General features: G+C 40.6%; 1 protein-coding gene across 3 annotated transcripts in view; it reads right to left on the bottom strand.

Moving 5' to 3' along the window:
• Positions 1-7,254: 7,254 nt before the first annotated feature.
• The window catches only part of LOC124805186 (TBC domain-containing protein kinase-like protein), a 77,652-nt gene continuing 61,877 nt past the window's right edge, over positions 7,255-23,029 (bottom strand). For 2 of the 3 annotated variants that reach the window (XM_047265677.1, XM_047265679.1), the window contains 2 exons: positions 12,580-12,739; positions 7,255-8,728 (listed from right to left, as the gene is read on the bottom strand). In XM_047265677.1, coding sequence (XP_047121633.1) covers positions 8,621-8,728; positions 12,580-12,739 — 268 coding nt within the window. In that variant the 3' untranslated portion in view covers positions 7,255-8,620. The remainder of the gene's footprint in view (positions 8,729-12,579; positions 12,740-23,029) is intronic. The other variant, XM_047265678.1, reaches the window with a different exon arrangement.

Below are 23,029 nucleotides of genomic sequence, written 5' to 3'. Positions count from 1 at the left end.
CTGGCCACTAAAATTGATAGCCACCATTGTAAAAACTACGATAAAGATCTAAAGCATTGCTCCTTTGTAGTTGTCATGACCATGTGAGATTATTTGTCTCAGTTTAGCCTGAGCCAATACATGACGCACAGTGATATATGAGGGGTCTAGTCTTGCGTCTTACAATGGGGTGATGTAGTGGAAGGAGGGACATTTAGGATTTGCTCTGATTTTTGTTTTATTCTTGTTAGGTTACATGGTTAAGTTGGAAGTGTCTAGAGAATTAGTGAATTTTAAGGTGTTGTGCTTCAACTCAACACCGTGGCAACAAGTGTATTAATTTTGAATAATAATATGAACAATGGATCAATTAAAGAAAAGTAACGTAAGCTCAAATGAGAAAGTTGTATTTGTAACCATTTATTTTCTGTATGGTCAAGTGACATCAGTAATTAAGATCAATAAGATGTGATTCAATTAAAAAGTTATATATACTTGGAAGTGAAATAATAAACATTGTTCCTACTTGTACAACACTTATGCTGTAGCATCTCCTAAGCAAAGATAATGCTCTGGAGCTACTGGCACATTAAAACTTATAATTTTCCAGAGTCAGATCAGGCATCATTCAAATTAAAACTATAATTTATACGCTGTTACTAAGAGAATTCAGTTGTTGTAATAAAGTTTTGATGATAGTGGTTAATATGAGAACACATAGCACTTGGCATAAATCAATAAAATAATTTAAAAAATCTGAGTGATGTATCCTAGTGGCATTGATTATCACTTGACAGTTACAGTATCAATAATTATGGAAGTTAAGTTTCAAACAAAACCACAATTTTAACCCACTGTGATCATATTGGTTCCTCATGGTTTATCAAGTACCACCTTTTAAAATTACCCCAAGTCTCTTGTTAAGACAAATTGAACATGCCTTATCCAGATATGAGTGTACCTTTTGAAGGAGATATCTCAGGGTCTTTTTGAACTTTTCTTCCTGTCTACATACCAATCATAGCTCATACCACCTTGTATTAGGTAGGGATACAATCACGAAAACAAGGTACTCTCTTTCGCAGGAATGGTTAAGTTTGGTTGCTTGAGAAGTATGTTTGAGCCATTAGTGTTCATTACACATTTGAACAGCCCTTTAATGTTTTTTGTGGTTATGTATGAAGGTCAAAAGTAAAAAGTAATCTAACTTGACTCATATAACTATTTAGGAGTCTTTTAATGTGTCACATCTGCTGCTTTTTCTGGAGGCAGAGCTCTGGGGGTTGTGAGGGCACTCTGTATAATCTGTTAGAACTATTAAACACAGACTATTGCTTGACAACTATTATCATTATAAAACTGAAACCATTACAATGCTATCTAACCAACCAACAGCCAATGTGAACATTCTGCATATTCAGGCACACAGGCAATTCAACGTTAAGTCAAATGTTATGGTATATTCAGAAATCATATTAGTGTTAGAGGCTTCTTGCAAAATGTATAAGGCTTCGCAGTAAACATCAAGGCTCACTAATGCTCTGAAATAATGAATGATATCTTGGCATCAAGAACACAGAGGTCTACTTCACAAATGAAGTTAAAAATATGCAAACTAGAATGTGTGTCCCCATGAAGGGTTCACTTAGCTAGCTGGCAACAGCTTCACTATATCAGTATTGGTACTTGTGGATCGTCAGCTGTTGTATGTCTGCTTTTTCAACAGCACAGGTTTTACTGAACACTAAGTACAAACAAAGCACAGAATATAATAGATCCCAATTCTACCTGAAGCAAAGAAAAACAAAGACCTATAGAGATGGATACCTCTTGGCAAGAAAATTACTGGGAGAGTTACCGAATAACTCAAATGTTAGTGCTGAAGAACATTTCAACTTCTTCTGGCTGGGTAGCACTCTAATATGAAACTCTCTCAATGCGCATGCACAAAAACGCGCGCGCGCACACACACACACTTCAGTGCACGCTACATGCAATCGAATGGAAAATGGAGACCATACATCATTAGAACAATAGCCACATCCATGTGCTAGGTAGATATCAATAGCCAGGGATAGCTAAATCCAAACCAATGTGCAGAAATAGTCAAGTATTGCAGGGCCATTTTACTTAAGTCCACCAGAGAACATGTAATACACATCATCAAGCTGAGACCAGTGAAGCCAAGATGCTTTGTGGTAGTTATTGAATCTGCCACTGTAACTTATCTATGTGAGCTGGCACAGGCAGATGTAAAACTCTGCTACACACCTAGCAACCTTACTAGATGTCCGCCTAATTATATCAAATGATCAATCAGTACATGTGGTACATTACAAGATCAGCCAATATAAATTTTCTAAATGACAACAATTTGCCGCAGCAGACTGATTTTATAAATTCCTTTATTTTTATACTGTGAGATTTCAAAATAGCAGCCAGATGACATCATCTTGCAATGATATTTCGACTGACAAGCAGGCCGCCATCTTCAGGCAAATTATTTTACATCACAATATTTATATCAAAAGTTGGTGTATATAACATTGTCATTCCATGAATCCTTTTCTCAACACACTTTTTAACAACAACGAATACTTTGAATGGATTGATGATGATGCCGGGGTAGTCCCTTCTCCCCTATAGTGGCAAAATTTCTGTGGAAGGCTTTGAGGAGAGGGAACTTAAACCACTGTAACTTCAACCATTAGTCTTGGGGCAATATGTAAAGGATACTTTTGTAGTGCAGCCCCAAAATAAAGAAGAGCTGTCATGATTTTTACATCCTCTAAATTCTATCCACAAGAATATCCAATTTATGAAGGAAATGGGTAAAGGTGGCTCTCTATTGTTCCTAGATCTCTTAGTCAGAAGATTGATGGACCATCATGGAATTCAGTCTACGATTAAGTCCACATATTCAAAACTATGTTCACAGTCATCTTCACTGCCACCATTGTTCTCAGTCCATGGGCATCCTTCAAATGCTGGTGCAGCAGGTATATGTCTGATAGAGACAGCCTTGCAAATAAGGTGGAATACCAACAACTTGTATTCAAAAACAATTGATATTCTTCAGGTAAGACTAGCACAGATTTCCTTAGGATTAAATGTGACCACTCAAGATAAAGAAGAAAAGTTGTTCAGGTTCAAGGTGTTCCTTCCAAGTGTGGCCAATATTTCACCTACATTTGGTGGAATCCTAGAGAAACATTATGTTAAATTAACCTTACACCTACCTACAAAGAACTGTTTTGTTCTCAGCTCAGCAAAGGACAATGTGCAACTGCAGATAGCTGAAGTCTACAGAACATTATGCGAAAGTGGAAACCTGTGAATTGGTCAGACCACACACACAGTACTTGAAAGGTGAATGGAACAAGATTGCCACTCTCATCTTTTGCAGCCCAGTAAGTCAGCTCGTAGCTACAATTTTATCTTCTTCAGATATTCTGTGGATTATTTTACCATGCAAATTAATCTGGGATTCAATTATTAGGGCATCAATTGAAACACATTTGATGGAAGATATTATAAACTGTGATGGCAGCTTTTAACTTGACAAAGTATGAGGACCTAGGGATTTCTTTAGCTATCAAAACAAAGACAATTTTATGCTTAATGCCATATCTACTAACTATTAACTTTATTACTTTGATGACTAAATTTTAAATCTCCCAATCCACCACATGACATGCTTGCAACATCACACTTATGTATGTGCCTGCACACCTCAGATTCTGGGATTTACTAGAAGGATAATATTATTTTCTCATTCAAAATACAATCACTAACATTATCACGGGACCTGAGGGTAGTGAAATGTACCGCCAGAATCAGTTGTAAATAAAATAAAAACTAACACATACAGCTGTCGGTATTATCATTTTCACATAACATAACAGCTGCTGTTCCAGTACCCATCCGAAGATGGATGTATATAAACTGAATAGAGGGTTGTCAGGCAGTCGTGGCCTATGCACATGTGGCACTGTGCAAATTTTGATGAGAGGGAATGATATACAGAATGTCCCAAAAGTAACAATTCATTTTCATTAAAGCATTAATGTAATAAATTCTTTTTTCACAGATTTTTGAGGTACTCTCTCTAGAAGAAATTTGGTGGTAAAATATTCAAGGAGGTGTGTGTGCTGTACATCAAACATATCAGAAAAGAGCCACCAATAAGGATCAATATCAGCCTTCTTGTCAACAAATACAGACACAGAGGAAATGTGCTTAACAAAGAAAGTCCTGGACACCAATCATCATCTGACAACACAGTCCAGAGCATTGAGGAGGCCACTGAAAGGAGCCCACACAATTCTACTTTTTAGATGAGCTATGAGTTGAAGAGTTCACAACCCACTGTCTGGCATACTGCATCCAGGTAATGCACCATCCTGAGGAGAAAGATTATGATACCAATATAGAAATGTGTGCTGACCTTTTGGAGGCCATGGAAAATGAAAACCTGTCACATAATCTCCAATCAGACAGACCACATTTTACACAAATGGTTTGTGAATTGTCACAAGTGCCAGATTGGGGCTGGAAAAACCTTCATGAGGTGCTAGAACTGGAGACAAACAACTCTAAACTGAGCACATGGCTAGGGATTACCAAGACTAAGATTTATCATCCAGTCTTTACTAGAGAATACAATAACATGTACCAGTTACCATGATATGCTTCAGCTTTCCCTGGAATGGCAAATGGGGTGGTGTATTCCGAATTCCATTGCGTACTGATTTTGCATTCACTGCTTCAGATTTCCTCAAGCTTGTGTTTCCAGGATGATGGATCAGTAGAATCATCATGTACATGGGCTCCAATGTCACCTGACCACAACCCTTAAGACTTCTTTGCATGTGCTTACATCAAGTCCCTTGCATAAAGGCACAGCCGGTTTGAGAACATTTCTCCACCCAAGCAACTTATCATTTTCTCCCCCATCTCCCTCCTCCCTCACACAATTTCACCTGTGACAGCTTTTACTACAATTGTGATACAACCTTCACACAAAACTTGCACTTGGGCACCTATGGCACTCCTCTCAGCTTGAAGCCCCAAGTGGCGGCTTGTGTCTTTTGGGCCTTATGTACAGCGTTAAAATCAGTGCCCTGCATTAGCTGTGTTACCGGACTGTGGAGGCAGTTTACAGCATCACTCCTGATCAAGTGCAGAATGTGTTCCACTGTGGAAAGGTGGTATGTGTGTTGACATGGACAGTGGCCACATTGATCTTTAATGATTTCTAATGCCTCACATGTGCCCCGACTGTATAGATATGTGTTCTCTATATCATGTGTTTCATGAAACTGAATTTTTAGTTTTGGGACACTATATGTATATTACCATTGGCTGTCATGATGATGGTCAGCCGTATAACAATTTTCATATGATTCACCTTGCAGACCAATAAACTCACATACAAGTGGAAATAACACTTTATCAACACATGATAATAGTTCCACAAAAATGACAATTTATGTAATTTGTTGATTACTTAGCATGATCTCATCAAAAAATTGCTGACTGACACAAAACATTACATGATAAATGTTGCATGCTACGGTCTTTTATACAATGGTATCTGTACCTGATGGCTGCTAGATGTTGAGTGACTGTGACTTTGTGCACAATTCTTATTTAAAGGAGTGCAGAGTTAAAATTCAAAGATGATATATTTTAGAGTAGCTCTTCCTGGCTGTGTGTTGCTCTGGCTTAGTGTGGTTAAATGGAAACGAGAGGGAAGGTACGTTCCTAATATGTATGGGGACTGTATACATGTTCTAATCTCCTTCTGCCCCCCTTTTCTGTCCTGTTCCTTCTCCCTCTTTCTCTTTGCCAATCACCTCCTCCCCCTCTCTCCATCTCCTCCTGTCCCATCTCTCTGTCCATCTCCTCCTTTCTGCTTTCTATGTCCATTTACTCCCACACCTCTACGTATCTCCTCCTCACCCTCTCTGACTATGAACCTTGTTTTGTTTATTGTTTATTATTGCACATTCAGATTTTCTAATAGTATTCTAATCACAAGCCATAAATTCACCTGTCCTGTTAGCTAATAACAAAGTAAATTTGTCATGTACTTTCTCATATTTTTGGTAACCCCTTTACATATTACACATTTATTTATACATCACATGTCTTTAAGAATAAACATGTCTATTCCAATGTAGCATTGTGCCAAAATTTTGGATCAATCAGTAAAAAACTTTCAGAGATTAATGACTTTGAACTAATGAACATTTACATTTTTATTTATATAGACGGATCATGAAAGACTGCTAAAGCATAGAATATAGACACACATTAGGCAAAGACATTATGATTCTATTTTATGAGGAGGATGGTTTTCCAAAAAACTGTCAAGAAAATTGAAATATTTCACAAACTAACATGTTTTTCTAGGAATGTTATACATTTTTGAGAACATAAAAATTAGGACTACAAGACAACAAGTGAACAATAAATTTTAAATATGTTTTCAAATAAAATATTTGTCAATAAACTATTTATACTGTTATTATCAGCAGCTTGTGAGTTATACACCACATAATGAGGTTTTGAAAAACATAGCTTGGTTCTGAATTTGGAGATTTCATTTCATATACTTCCAGTACAGGTATAACGTATGGTACAGAGCTGAGGTGAAAAATGTTACCATTTGTGTTAGGAGTGGGATTATAGTAAGTGGAGGTATTTAAACCTTCTGTTTTTGAACACTGAAATTAACCAACAGTGTTAAAAGGTCTCCACTTCCACCGTCAGCAATTACGAAATGGGTAGCTGAATTCAATTTTGGGTGTACTCGTCTTGACGGTCATTCATAAGAAGTATATCATGGACCAGCAACGACATGTACCATCAGGAAATTGTACAATACAGTACTGTATTAAAGACACATGAAATGGCTGTAGCAGTTGTTATAACACAATGGGTAGGGCACGTTTTGTGTGGAGACAGAACAGTGAGGAACCAGCTGCCTCAATTCTCATTCTGCTTTCCTGAACAAAAATTTTTGTATGCAAAGGTATTCACACTTTTTTATGCTGGAAGAGGCAGTGCCAGAGAGAGAGAGAGAGAGAGAGAGAGAGAGAGAGAGAAATGAAACATGCAAATGGGTTGAGGCCATACATAGGCTTGGGGAGTCTGGACCCTGCCAGACCGGTGAACTTTAGGTATAGGGGAGGATGAATTTTGAATCGAAATTTTAGGCTTATGGGAATAAGGGAAAGAAAGGCAAAAGAAGACAGTGTAAGCAAGAGAGGAGATAGGAGCAGTGAGATATACTGGAAATCAATGGCGGAAAAAGGGGAGAGAGACATAAAAAAGGGGAGAGAGAGGGTCCTGATTTTAAATTATCCTTAAAACTATAATCATAACAAGAATTTCCTTTTTTTAATGTTTTCTATCATTCCTTAGATGCTTCTATATTCTTGGGACCACCACCAACAAGATCACAGATCATAAGTAAAAATGAGTACTAGTTTAACTTCATGTAATTTTTGCTACAGTAAGTTGTTTCTAATGTAAAAGACAGAAAATTAAAAAAAAACTGTAATGTAATAACAAATTTGCAGTTATACACAGAAACAAATCATCATGTATTGCAGGCAACTCAAGACACTTTACAAATAAAAAGAGCAAAATGCATTTGGCACCATATGAACAGCCTTTCATTTAGTTACATAAAATGAACCAAATCCCAAGAATTTTTTATTGTTTACCATATTTTCAGCCTTCATCAAAACCACTATCACATTCCTCTTGAATCATAATACCTCATACATTTCTATACATATCATTTAAACATGGGGAAAACTGGTATGTTAGTACTGTAAGGAAAATGACATACAACAGAAAGAACTATTGTGATACACAAAGACAAATCTGTTTTCAAACCTATTTAATGATATATGTGTGTTAATAACAAGTAAATAATTTCAAGAGGAAATTAACAACTACTCTAATTTTTTCTTCAATATATCTGCCATAGTAAGCACAGCCATCAGTATATTTAAACCACTGACCCAGTTTTTAATCACTGAAGAATAATTAAACTATGTACAATAGATTTACGAGTATATCCCTGACTTGCATTTTTCAAACAGGGAATAAATAATTCATCAGCAGAAACATTTGCTGAAGCATATATGCAAATTTCCGCAGTTTATATAACATTTACACTTTGAATTTCCAAAAAAATATGACAGTTTTCTTTGCTTTCAAGACTCTTTACATACAAATCTTATTTCAACAACAACTGAAACTATTAATAAATATACAATTATAAACATATACTAGTTTTCACCTCAGTCATTAAGAATACTCTGCTTCTCTTAGAAGACTCTTTTATAGCTTACAAATGGAATGGAAAAATAAGGAATAACTGTGACCATCTCAAAAGACAAAGTATTTTGTTGTTCACAATAATCATGTATTAAATTGGTAATTTCAGTGAGAACCATATAATCCCTTGATTCACAACTGTTACACCATTGTGACCTTGAACATTACATTGCGTAGTTTTCTTCTGCACATATCAAGTATACCACGGGCCAGATTACTTTCTCCAATAATGTATCACATGAATTCAGCAACTATCGCACTTTGCAAGTGCCATGTTGTGGCGTCACATGGCTCCTGGAACCAGCAAAATGTTGGAAGAACGCAACACCTGTACTCCTCCGTGCAGGACGCAGACCCGTGGAAACCCACACTGAACCAACATGTGTCCAAACTGCAGAGAAAACCTTTATCAGTTACATTTGATGTAAATGGTACACAATGTAAAGAAACAATGAGTAAACTACAATTTAACTGCCTGATTTACAGTAGAAATATCTTTCAGGATTTCAAAGTAACAGCTACTGCCATTTAATTTTCAGCAGTGTTACTAGAAATGTCAATTAAAAAGGAATAAAATGATCAAGAACATAATTTTAAAATCACAAAAGGAAATGAAGTTCAGAGTTACACCATGAAAACTGAGTTACATCACCTTTATTATTCATTAATTATACACAACATTTAACACAGCAAATATCATACGCCATGTTTTTTATCACTAGTCAAAACTTCCCAAGTGCCTAGTACTGCATGATGTGTAAGCTGAAATGCGTGCAGATCACAACAACGAATCTTTTGGAACGGCACACGCAGTGTATAAAACCACTGGTACTTCAGTTACTTCTTTATGCTAGAGTTGCTGAAATCCATTTTAAATGTTTCATATTTTTTAAGCTTTCCAATCGATTTTCACTGATTTTATTGTCACCTGAAACAGCATTGTCAATGATACGCACTTTTCTTTTCTACATAATCATGATGACGTGCGCTGTGTTCATGTTTGATCAGTGTGAAGTCGCATAGTAGCTTGGCTTGTCCTTAACCAACCACTTTTTTCCAATTTATGATCCCACCAACCAGTTTTCACCATTGGCAGATGGTATTTCTGGCATAAGTTATAGTGTATAATTTGCACCACATCATGCCTTTGGTTTTAATTCATGTGTGTGATGTATTGCACAGCTAGTTTCACAAGCTTCCTTACAAAGTTTGCACTTGGGTCTACTACTGATTTCTCAATTCTGGCTTTTGTACCACTCATTTTGATGACTTGCTACTGACAGCCATATTTGGTTTTGTTTTGTATTCTTTTTATTGTCTGCTTTGTTTTGCCTGGATCTATAAAAATGGTACTGTCCACCAGCTGTCAATGTGAGTTTGCAGTACCAAATCTTCATTTATTACACTTGCAGAAACTCCAAGGTGTTGACTGCCATCAGATCAATTTCCTCACTTTCTGTCACATAGGCTACTAGTGCATGATTTTCTTCTCCCACTGTCTACCTAAAATGCAGAAGTCCTTTGCCACTTGATTTTTAGGGTAAATACAATCTGTACACATTACCCAGAGGATTTAATAAATAGGGCGAGACGACGGGCGAGGGGGGAGGGGGGGAGAGTTGGGGGGAGTGGGGGTGCGGGGAAGAGGGGGGTGCGAGGGGAGAGGGGGGGGGTGCGGGGGAGAGGGGGGGGGGGGGGTGCGGGGGAGAGGGGGGGGGGGTGCGGGGGAGAGGGGGGGGTGCGGGGGAGGGGGGGGTGAGGGAGAGGAGGGGGTGCGGGGGAGAGGGGGGGTGCGGGGGAGAGGGGGGGTGCGGGGGAGAGGGGGGGGGTGCGGGGGAGAGGGGGGGTGCGGGGGAGAGGGGGGGTGCGGGGGAGAGGGGGGGTGCAGGGGAGAGGGGGGGTGCAGGGGAGAGGGGGGTGCAGGGGAGAGGGGGGGTGCAGGGGAGAGGGGGGGTGCAGGGGAGAGGGGGGGTGCAGGGGAGAGGGGGGGTGCAGGGGAGAGGGTTCTTTTTTTTGTGGTTTTAGGGCGCACAACTTCGATGGTCATTAGCACCCAGACTACGTTAGGAATGCACCGCGAGGCACAAGTTTAAAACAGCAACTAAAAGGGAAAACACGATAAAAGACAGATTGACAGGCATAGGATTAAAAAAACGGCATAGTCAAATGTCCTTAGACAGGTTTGTCAAGTTGATAAAACGAAGAACGCGAGCAGCTGCGCCTGGGTCATCCGCTAAAATGGCATCTAGAGTACATGGCAGGCCAAGACCAAGACGCAGTGTATTAAAATCAGGACAGGATGTTAAAATGTGGCGGACCGTCAGCAATTGCCCACATGGGCAGAACGGCGCCGGCGCAGCCGTCGGCAGATGACGATGGCTGAACCGGCAGTGTCCAATTTGTAACTGGGCCAAAACGACCTCCTCCCGCCAAGAAGGGCGTGAGGAGGACGTCCAAGCCACAGGAAGAGGTTTCAAGGCCCGAAGCTCGTTGTCCGTAAGTGCAGCCCAATCGGCATGCCACAGCGATAAAATGCGCCGACAAATGACCCTGCTACAATCTGATGAAGGGACACAACAAGAAGCTGTCCGAGGCTGGAGGACTGCAGCCTTGGCCGCGGCATCTGCAGCTTCGTTCCCAGGGATACCGACATGGCCAGGAACCCATATAAAGCTAACCGGAGAACCGTCATCCACCAGCTGCTGAATAGAGCATTGGATCCGGTGCACGAAAGGGTGAACCAGATACGGATCACTGAGGCTCTGGATGGCGCTCAGGGAATCGGAGCAGATGACATAAGCAGAATGTTGGTGGCGGCAGATGTAAAGAACAGCCTGGTAGAGGGCAAAGAGCTCAGCTGTGAAGACTGAACAATGGCCATGGAGCCGGTATTTGAAACTTTGTGCCCCGACAATAAAACAACACTCGACCCCGTCATTGGTCTTAGAGCCATCTGTATAAATGAAGGTCATATTAATGAACTTCGAACGAAGTTTGACAAAACGGGAGGAGAGAGAGAGAGGGAGGGAGAGAGAGAGGGAGGGAGGGAGAGGGGGGGGTGCGGGGAGAGGGGGGGGTCGCGGGGAGAGGGGGGGTCGCGGGGAGAGGGGGGGGTCGAGGGAGAGGGGGGGTGTGGGGAGAGGGGGGGGTGTGGGGAGAGGGGGGGGGGTGCGGGGAGAGGGGGCGGGGTGCGGGGAGAGGGGGGAGGGTGCGGGGAGAGGGGGGGTGCGGGGAGAGGGGGGGTGCGGGGAGAGGGGGGTGCGGGGAGAGGGGGGGTGCGGGGAGAGGGGGGGGTGCGGGGAGAGGGGGGGTGCGGGGAGAGGCGGGTGTGCGGGGAGAGGGGGGGGTGCGGGGAGAGGGGGAGGTGTGGGGAGAGGGGGAGGTGTGGGGAGAGGGGGAGGTGTGGGGAGAGGGGGAGGTGTGGGGAGAGGGGGAGGTGTGGGGAGAGGGGGAGATGTGGGGAGAGGGGGAGGTGTGGGGAGAGTCACATTGCAAGATTTCTCACTCAGTGTTGATAAATTTACAATTCTCGTTCCCAACAGAAAGTTCTGCCTTTCAATACTGCACCACATTTTCTGTGAAATTCATTATTTGTCACTGATTATAATGGGTTCCAGGCATGTCATGATTGAAGTCGGGACCCTTTTCTGTAGTTGATCCTCATCAAACACTGATTAGCTTTCCATCTCTTTATGTTCTCCATACACAAACTTCAATCTGAAGCTGGTCTTACACAGAACAGTTACTTCATTAATTGACATTGTTGCCGCACTGATACGATATCATTTTCCTTTGAGTAATCATGAATTTTATAAGCATCTCTGGAACTTGAACATATTGTGTTATTGGCCTGTAAATCACTGTTCCTTTTTCCTTTTGCTCCATCGTCCTGTTCAGTATGCTTTCCCGTTGTTAGCCATTCACCAATTGTTCATGTCTACGGTATATCGTAGCGAAGTTCAGCCATTCCTGCATGCAGGCTGGTTACTGCTAAGGGATGCACAGTTCTTAACTATCTTTATTCTTTTTCTGATAATTTCAAGTGTGACTTTCAACCTGTCACATTTTATTTTTGAAAAATTTCATTTCAAAAATCTAATTTACTTTATTATTGGTATTATTATTATTATTATTTTATTATTATTATTATTATTATTAGTGGCAGTAGTAGTAGTAGTAGTAGTAGTAGTAGTAGTAGTAGTAATAGTTGCTCAGCAACTTATGTTCTATAGCAACTTATACCTGAGAAGCATTTGGTCCACGTGATCCAACCACTGTAATAACCTTGCCTTTGTGGCTATGAAGAATACTGTTCTCAGGCCCTGGAGGTAACTGATTTTCTGATAAATTTACAGTTGAAAATGGAATATTGATACTTGATGGAATTGCACCTCGGTTGTATCTAAATGCAAATTAAGGAGAGACAACAAAAATAACTGACTATAAGCCTAGAATTAAATTGTTACTGCGATGTAAAGCAAAGAAATTTTGTTTGCATTCTCGTTTCAGTTACTAAAAGTAAAACTGAATTACCTTCTAAGGTCTGGATTAAACAGTCCACAGGTGTACTGCCGATCCATAGTGTCCAACGGGCACAATACTACTGTGATCAGACGTGTCACCATCATGAGGTGCCATCATGCACTGAACTCCTGAGGGTGTTTGGCTGACTTACATCCCCTTCCACTGAAAGCCGTTCCCTCCATGGTCCACGCCCAAGTGTGTGCATCAGCAGTTGTGGAGATACTTGTGCCTCTGGTAGTGCTGATGTAGGTGTTCTGTCTGCCCTCATCATCAGGTTGTGTTTGCTGAGTGTCTTTTTAATTAGACACGCTGCTGGCTCCCAAGACTTGCTGAGATTATAGTTGCACTCCTGATCGATAAGATTATCCCTGGTACAAATTTTGACGGCTTCTTTAATGATACTGTCCCAATATTTGGAAGTCTGTAATAAAACCCTGGTACATTCTTAATCAATAGCATCATTCTCTGACACAGTGCTCCATGACCTCCAACTTGTTGGGGTGCTGCTGGTGTTCTTGGCATTGATCTTCTATGGTATGCATTGTTTGTCCAATATATGACTGTCATTGTTAGGGATGGCCACACTCTCAGTCTCCAATACAACCGCAACTTTTTGCTGTACACTTTGTTGAAAACATAAGGCACTGCCTGATAATGCAATAATACTCCACATTAATGCTACAGTCCACACTGCAGGCATCATCAGCAATTTTGTATAGCAGTGGGGTGGGAAATCCTCCCCCACCCACCCAATTCAGCAGACCTCAATTCATGTGGCTTTGACCTCATTACTCAACTGAAGAATCCAATGTATGGGAGATGCTTCGCAAACAGGGTGGATATCCTCATTGCATTTCAGTGACAAGTGGCACATATTGATGGCAGTGCCAACGGCATTCATCACCATCCTCTTCATTGGCAATGCTGATGGATGCACTGGAAGACTATTTTGAAGGACAGTAGTTGATGCTGCACTCATTTTGTTCCATTTGTACTCATGCACAACAAATTTAGAGAGTTCCAATGTGTGTGTTTCATTTCAAACTTTGCCATTACCTCCTGTAATGGAACCCTATTTTATGATGGCATTCAGATACACACAGCCTTACCGGTTCAATGCACATCCTGAAATTCCTGTGTTGTTGCATTATTGCAAGACATACCATAATTGTCATGACTCAAGGAATGACCCCCATATATGACCCACTGGCACAGAATCTGATATACCCTGGCCTTCCATGAACCAAGGTCAACTTTGACATTCCCAAATGATGCCAGTGTTTTATTTTTGGGAGGTGGGGGGGGGGAGGGGGGAAGACAGTTCTTATGTGGTGCTTTTTCAGTATGCACCTGATTTTTCGCAATAGTAAGCCAGTGTAAGGTATAAAAACTATGGTTACCTCCTCTTCTGTCATTTCCTCTGACTCCATAGGTTGTACTGTAGTGGTGGGGCAAAGACCATGTTTAATCTGGCATTCTGATGTTCAATAAAATTTTTCTGGGTTTGTGACTTCATTGTCAATATATATAAAACTACCGATATTTCAGTCCCTGTTGCAAGCGACCTTTTTCAGAATGAGAAAACTTTGCTTCTTATATATCTGCAGACATGGCTGTTATCTAATTCTGATAGGCTGTTTAGGATGAAGGGGAGGGATGTTAGAAGTCTTTTTTGGTGTTTTTATTTTTTATTTTTTTTTCATTGGTGGAAACCCGAGGTTTTGACTGGTGTTTGCATTACTGCTTGTAATTGCTGAAAACCGGCGAATGGAAAACCAGGCGGCATCTGTGACGCGGCGTTGTTTTCCTCGACATGGAAGTTTACAGAAAGCCTGATGGGCCGTAGTGTGTATGGGAAGCCAACCAGTACTGACAGGAACCTGCATGCCTCCTCACATCATCTCCCTATGCAGAAGAAATCCACCCTGCATACTTTAACCAAGAGGGCTCCTACGGTGGCAATGAATAAGGGCAATAGAGGAGAGCAAAAGAAACACAAAACATCACTGTTACCTTATGTTCTCAGTGTCACTGAACGGGTGGACAAAATTCTCTGCCGATCGGGCATCAACCGATTTTCTGAAGCAGCAACAGAATAAAAGATGTTCTTCACACAACAAAAGATAGAATTGACAAAATACATGCTGCTGGGGTTTACAAAATCAGATACGAATGTGCATTAGCATATGTAGGCGAGACAGGGTGACCAATCACCACATGGATATCTGAAAACAAAAGATATATCCTACTAAGACAGCACACCAAGTCAGCAGTGGCAGAACACCGGCATGAGTGCGGCAAACAGATTGATTTTGGTGAAGCTCGCATACTGGTGAAACAGCCTCTTACTTTCAGGAGAAAAATTAGAGAGGCGACAGAAATAGCCAAGCAACCGGCCCACATGAACAGAGAAGATGGCTACCAACTTCCGACATCTTGGCTGCAAGCAATAACAGCACTAAGGAACGATAGTTCATTTGAAGCAACACATACAGCCACACAGGAGACTGCAGTGGTCACAGATACGTAGATGCTAGAAAGCAGGAAAGCAACACCATGTCACAGCTGCCACTTGGTTTTCCATTCGCCGCTTTTCACCAATTACAAGCAGTAATGCAAACATCAATTCAAACGTCGGGTTTCCACCAATGAAATCAAATAATAAAAACACCAACAAAGACTTCTAACATCCCTCCGCTTCATCCTAAACAGCCTATCAGAATTAGATAACAGCCTTGTCTGCAGGTATAGCAGAAGCAAAGTTTTCTCATTCAGCAGTAAACAAAAACACCCTGAAGAAGGTCACTTGCAACATGGACCAAAACATTGATAGTTTTATATATATTGACAATGTGGTCACAAACTCGGAAAATTTTTTATTGAATGTGACAATGGCCGTGGAAGCCTACATTTACAGTTCTGATGTGTCACAGTTCCTGGGGCAGACATTCTACGTCTGAGATGGTCTGTGCCCCATGTACTAGTGTTTTTAGTACCCCATTCCTTTGTGCATGTTGGTGGCAACTATCTCTGTGCAAACACAGATCAGTGTGTGTTTTCTTCTGATACACACCTTAGCCCAGTGTGCCATCATCTCTTCTCTTGATCATAACTTCCAGGAATTGTAGTCTTCCTTCTCCTTCAGTCTCCATAGTGAATCTGAGGATGGGCTGCAGAGAGTTCAGATGTAAAAGGAAGTCAAGGAGTTTGTCCATTCTATTGGGCCAGCTGACAGCAGTGTCATCAACATAACACACAAAGCAGGTGGGTTTCCAGTTGGATAATGTCAGGGTCTCTTCCTCAAAGTGATCTACACACAGATTCGCAACCACTGCCAAGAGTCAACTGCCCATTGCAACTCCCTCCATTTTCTCCATTAAACAGAAAATACATGGATGTCAGGACATGCCTGAAAAGGTTGCAGGTCTTCTCATCAAATTTCTGATCGATAAATTCTAGTGATCCATGTTGAGACAACCTAGTAAATAACAAACCAACATCAAAACTTGCTCTGACATCGGAGTTCTTCAGCCTGAAGTTATTGAAGCATTTTACAAAACCCACAGAATTGTGGATATCATGTGGGAATTTACTCACATAGGGACTTAGTATCTCTATCTGCCAGCAAATATGTAGGACCTCTGACGTTGGCGACAATGGGATATAGTGACCTCCAATCTTTGTGAACCTTGGGGAGTCTGTGAAGCCTTGGCAATACTGGTCCTTGTGGTGCTAGTTTTTAATGACACCCTCTGGTAACTCTGATTTCTTGAGAAGCACCCGGGTCGTCTTCTCACCCTTCTTGGTGGGGTCACGTTGATCTTCCTGTAGGCATCATCATTTACAAGGCCCTACATCTTCTTGGTGTGGTCCTTATGGAAGAGAACAGCCTTTATGCTATTTACCGGCATGCTATCAGGCAAAATCAAGTGTACATTGAAAAAGCACCGCATAACAATGGCCTTTTGCCTCCCCAATAAAACACGTGAATTATTGGGATCTCAAAGATGACCTAGTTTGTGAAAGGCTAGGGTATATCAGATTCTGTGCATGTAGCAAAACATATACTGGGCAAACTGTGCACATCATTGAAAATCGATGCCAAGAACACCAGCAGCATGCTCGACCAATGTATTCCAACAAGCCGGCAGTCACAAAGCATTGTTTGTCCGAGAATCATGCTATGGATTATGAATGTACCACAATTTTAGTGTGGACTTTAAAATACTGAAACAGTATCAATACAGAAGCCACTGAAATTCTCACAATGGACAATCTTATAAATCAGGACTGTGGCTATAATCTCAGCAAGGCTTGGAAACCCACACTGAGTCTAATTAAGAAGATGCACAGCAAACACAATGATGGGGCGACCAGGGTAGACAGACCAGCTACATCAACACCAGCACACATGCCAACGTAAGCATCTTCACAACTGCCGACATGCATTCTCGAGCAATGACCACATAGGGAAAATCTTGTAATGGGAGAGGATATAAGTCAGCTGCATGCCCTCAGGAGTTCAGATCGCCAGCACACCTGATGATGCTGGCATTGCCAAAATACTGTGCCCATTGGACACTATGGACCAGCAGTACACCTGTACACTGTGCAACAATATGCCAGTTGAAATTCAAGAATCAATTCTTAAGACTTGTTCATAAATGAAATATTTGTTACAAAGAGCATAATATGCAATTTCATTATGCAATTCACATTTCTCATCAAAAATTAGAGATATGAGATCTTAAATGCTTATCTACATTAGTCCCTCAAATTATGTAGTATTTAGCTCTTTTAGTGTGATAATATTAAAGTTTATACTCTGAGTTTTGCACAACATACATAAAGAAAGAAAGGTAGACATAGATAAAAATGTGTGTTTGTGTGTGTGTGTGTGTGTGTGTGTGTGTGTGTGTGAGAGAGAGAGAGAGAGAGAGAGAGAGAGAGAGAGAGAGAGAGAGAGAGAAAATGAAGTGCTACACAATATGAGCCAATGATCATCGATAACTATGTGAACTAGTTGAGTAAAGAAGTTGAAACATATGAAGAGCCAGTGTTTGTTGTTTCATGGGATTCTTATTCTCACTCACTATTCCAGCTATGTTGCTCAGGTTGGCAAGTTCTTCGTCTCTTATTTTGTCTGATTATTACAATTCTGTCTGCAGAAGCATAGAATTTCATCTTTGCCCTGTTGTCCACCTTGTCCTCCATGTGTGTTTTATCCCTAATCTGGAACCAAAATAATCTGACGATGTTACCCTGAATCTCACCCTTGCCTTAGTATCAGCCAGTATACAAATTATAAGCTTTCTTGCAATGTCGTCTCAACCTGATTCATGCACTGTCTTTAAGTCTACAAAGCTTATTATGGTCTTCTTGCTTTTTGAAGATGGGTGTTGTACCAGTTGTCTTATCATTATGATCCATTCTATTTTCACCCTACTTTCCAGATGATGTTCCCCTCTTCAGCAGGAATTTTGACAACTTTGTAGCCCAAATCTAGAAGTGATATCCCTCTTCAGTTTTTTGCACCTCTCATCTATGTTTTTCCCGCATATTGATATTAAGACAGCATTCTTCCAATTTTGAGCAATTTCTTTATCCTTTATATCTGTTTAATAAGCTTTATTATTTTGTCCATCACCTTCCAATTTTATCATCTCAGCTGCTGTCCTGCCACCTTCGATCTCCTTGTTACTATAGCTTGTGGCAACTCATGGCTGCTTGCAAGGAATGATTCCATTTTATTAGTTTTTTTTATTTTCACACACTGTTATATTGATATTTTCTGATAAACAGTTTTGATCATGTCGAATGATCATAGTCAGATCAATGTATTGCACAGTAAGACCATGAACTGTCTCGAAGTTTTTAAAAGACTTCAGTCTTGTGTATTACTCTGCAGCATAGGAAACACTTGAACAGTTAAACATGGCACAAAATTTGTGTGTGATTTTTGACAGCACCAACTCTCCATGAAACTTCTGCCACAACTGGAGAAAGTATGTTCCTTGCAATAAGCAGGATATATATAAAAAAATAAAACCATGTAAACTGCTATCGTATGATGAATCTCTCAGTGTGAACTGGATAAATGCAATATTTTTCAATAATTCCCATTAACAATGGTTAGTTACTTGTTTTCATTTTCTATAATTAATAAACTTTTATCGTTACACAGTCATTATCTCACAATGGTTATTTTCAACAAAATATCAGTTATCGAGGTGCCCATACTTTAATATAGTATCCAAACTATGGTGAAACATGCCACTTTTCACATACGCAAATCATTCCCAGAGGTGAAAGAAGCAGAAAATGATAGGAAAATCCTAGCAGTGACTGAAGGTTGAATGTAGAAACCTTGGAGATGTAGTCTGATACCTAACCACTTAGCCACACTTGTCGCCACACCTGTCACAATAAAAGCCAAGAATTCAAAATTACATATGATGGAAACTAAACTCCCCCCCCACCCAAGACATTGTGGCTGGTAATGTCATCAGGCTGCCATCCAGTCCCTGCATGCCCCACTAGACAGCACTCTTAACCCCCCCCCCCCCCCCCCCCCCCGCCCTCCCCACTTATACCCTGCTATCCTTCTCTCTTCCCCAACCCACTCCAGATTGCTATTCACGTTTACATGAACTAATTTTTGAGCCTTTACAGTTTCCGTCTTATTTCTGGGCACTGGATCTGTGACAAGCAGACAGATAAAAAAAACTCTAATGTTTCACAGTAAGAGGGTGAGTTGTGTTGAAAAACAAATTCTTTTACTTACTGCAACACTAAGGGTAGCATTGTAATTTTATGGTCCTGGCAACTTCCATTTTGATTGCCTACACACCACATGCTAAATAATGGTACCATACTGACATTATAAGCAGAATAATTCATTTTTTGACACAACTCATGGTGATGCATTCAATTTTTCTTATGTATCATCTTCTCAGAGATCCAGACCTCAACATCACGCTACAGAAACAAAGATGTAATTTCCATGTGCCCCATCTGAAGCTGAACCTAGAAAGACTGGAAAACCAGTTCATGGGAATTAACAAATATTCAACACACATCCATGGGTTCTAGAACATCCATAACGGATAAGCTTCAGCCACGTTATATATAGGCTATATTAGGAATGAAATACATTGCATCAGAGGTGAAACAAATCAATTGCTATGAAATACAATGACTGCTCAAAATTAAATTAAACAAACAACATATCTAGTAAAATAAACCCTCACCTCCAGGTGAATGATGGGTATTGTTTACAGAAATTAAGCATAGAAAACTACACTAAATTTTGTATCTACAGTCACCCAAATTGAAACTACTGTGAACATAACCACTGTTGTAAAAGTGTCTTAAAACCATGGTAGAATAATGGTAAATAGGCTAATGATCACATTAAAAAAATCTACATCTATACCCTGCAAGCCAGTGTCTAGCAGAGGGTACTTTGCATATCACAGTCACGTCCTCCTTTTCTTGCTCCAGTCACATTTGGTTAGCGGGAAGAATGATGCTGATAAGGTTCCACGTGGGTTCAGATCTCTCTAATTCTATCTACTCGGTCTCTTCGCAAAGTATGTAGGAGGAAGCAATATACTGGTTGATCCATCTATGAATGTACATTCTTGGTGTTTTAACACTAGATTGGTTGGTTGGTTGGTTTGTGGGGAAGGAGACCAGACAGCGTGGTCATCGGTCTCATTGGATTAGGGACGGAAGTTGGCCGTGCCCTTTCAGAGGAACCATCCCGGCATTTGCCTGGAGTGATTTAGGGAAATCACGAAAAACCTAAAGCAGGATGGCCGGATGCGGGATTGAACCATCGTCCTCCCGAATGCATTTAACAGTGGAGCATACTGTGACGTAGAGTGCCTTTCTTGCAGCATCTGCCACTGGAGCTGACTGAGCATCTCTGTGATACTTTCACTCTCACTAAATGATCCTTTATCTAAACATACTACTCTTCTTTAGATATTCTCTATCAGTCTTATCTAACTCAGACTGAGGAACAATACTCAAGCATTGGCTGAAGGAGTGTTTTGCAGGCTACTTCCTTTGATAATGGACATTTCCTGAGGATTCTACATACAAAACTTTGTCTAGCATTTGCCTTAGCTGCGATTAATTTTATGTTGTTGTTACACTTTAAATTGCTCCTCGCACCTGCTCCTCCATATTTTATGGAAGTAACTACTTCCAGTGATTGTTCTGCAGTCATGTAATCATACAATGAAGGGGCTATCTATGTATTCGCAGTATGTTATATTTTCCTATATTGAGGGTTAACTGCCAGACTCTGCACCAAGCATCAATGCTCTGTAGTTCTTCCTGCTTTTCACTACTATTTTCTACAGTTGTGACTTCTCTGTATGCAACAGCACAATCCATGAAAAGCCTTATGGAATCTTCTCACGTGGTCCACTAGGTCATTTACATATAGTGTGTTTCTAAAAGAATGACCCAACTTTGGACAGTAATAATTACAAAACTTAGGGCATGTTGGTGAGGAAAAGTGTTGTTTGAATGGGTGTGGCCTGGAGTTTCAGAAAATCGCCATTGGATGTCAATCAATTTGTCTTCTCAGTTTACAGTCAGTCAGAAGAACGATGGCATCCACTCAACAAAAGGCATATTGTATGCTGCATTTTACGAAGAGTTAGTCAATGATTTTGATCCAGTGTGTTTGCCATCAGCATTCTGGCATTGATCTGCCTGCACACAAAAACATCCATCATTGGTATCACCAATTTGAAGAGAGAGGATGTTTGCACAAAGGTAAAAGTCAAGGACAACCTCACACTTCAGATGATATGCTGGAAAGAATTCGGCAAACATTTGAGCGAAGTCCACAGAAGTCTACTCATCACACAAGTAGAGTACTGGCAATGCCTCATACAACTGTCAGGCGAGTGTTAAGGCATCGTTTGATCTATAAACTATACAGGCTAAAATTAGTGTAAGCTCTTCGGGTTAGTGTTAATAAAAGGAAACAGGTTGACTTCAGCAATGCTCAGCTAGAGAACATTTAAGATGATACCATAGTTAATTTCCACTGATGAAGCAACATTTCATGTTAGTAGTAAAGTAAACTGACGTAATGTGGACTCTAGAACCCTCCTGACATAACTAAGAACGAAAGACACTCATCTAAAGATGGAAAAGCGTGCAATCCTTTTTTGAGGAAAACACAGCAACTAGAATGCAGGGGGAATTTAAAGCAGACTGAGGTGGCAGTGAGAATTTGGATCAAGGAGGGAGGCATGCCAGGGTAATCCATGCAGTTGAGTGAACTGCTATGCAAAGGTGGCTTAGGGATAATGCACCTGCCTAGTAAGCAGGAGACCGGGGGTTCAATCCCAGGACTTTGTACAAATTTTCACTTTCCACTTCAGACTACATATATAAAACTGTATCTTCAAATGCTGCAGAATTGGCTTTTATCCACAACTGCAGGAGAACTCCAATGACTTCATTTTCCAACAGGATGGAGCTCAACCACACTGGCACAACAACATACATCAGTTTTTCAATGACACACTGCCTCAATACTGGATAGGGCAGATGGGATCCTAAGACACTGCCCTGCATTCTTGGCCTCCAAGATCACCAGACATGATCTCCTGCAATTATTTATTTATTTATTTTGGTGCATATGTCAAGGAAGGAGTGTTTATCTCCCCTTTAGCCTCGTGACACAGAATAGGCGAAGAACAGAGTAACAGCTGCCATAACTTCTGTAAAAGCAGATACACTGCATAAAGTTTATGACAAATTTAGCTATAGTCTAGATGTTGTTCATGCTGCTGCTGGTGGACACACAAAGCATTTGTAATACCAAAGCTAAAACTTAAAGATTTTTTGAGTATTTAGCAATTTACCTCATGTTTGTAGTATGTTTTTATCAATAAATATTGAGTTTTGAAATCAAGTTACACTTTTCAAAACACCCTATCTATTGTGAAAAGTAGAAGTCCTATAACTGTTCCCTAGGGCACACCAGAAGTCATTTTTATGGCTAAAGACTTCAATCTGTTCAGAATAATACGCAGTATTCTGTTTTCCAGAAACTTTTCAACCCAATCCACAGTTCATCTGACATTTCATATGCTCATATTTTGTTCATTAAGTGGCAGTGCGGAATTGTATCAAA

The sequence above is a fragment of the Schistocerca piceifrons genome, chromosome 7 (assembly GCF_021461385.2).
Source record: "Schistocerca piceifrons isolate TAMUIC-IGC-003096 chromosome 7, iqSchPice1.1, whole genome shotgun sequence".
Lineage (NCBI taxonomy): Eukaryota > Metazoa > Arthropoda > Insecta > Orthoptera > Acrididae > Schistocerca > Schistocerca piceifrons.
Note: the sequence above shows the minus strand (reverse complement) of the source record. Positions and strands in the feature narration are given on the sequence as shown.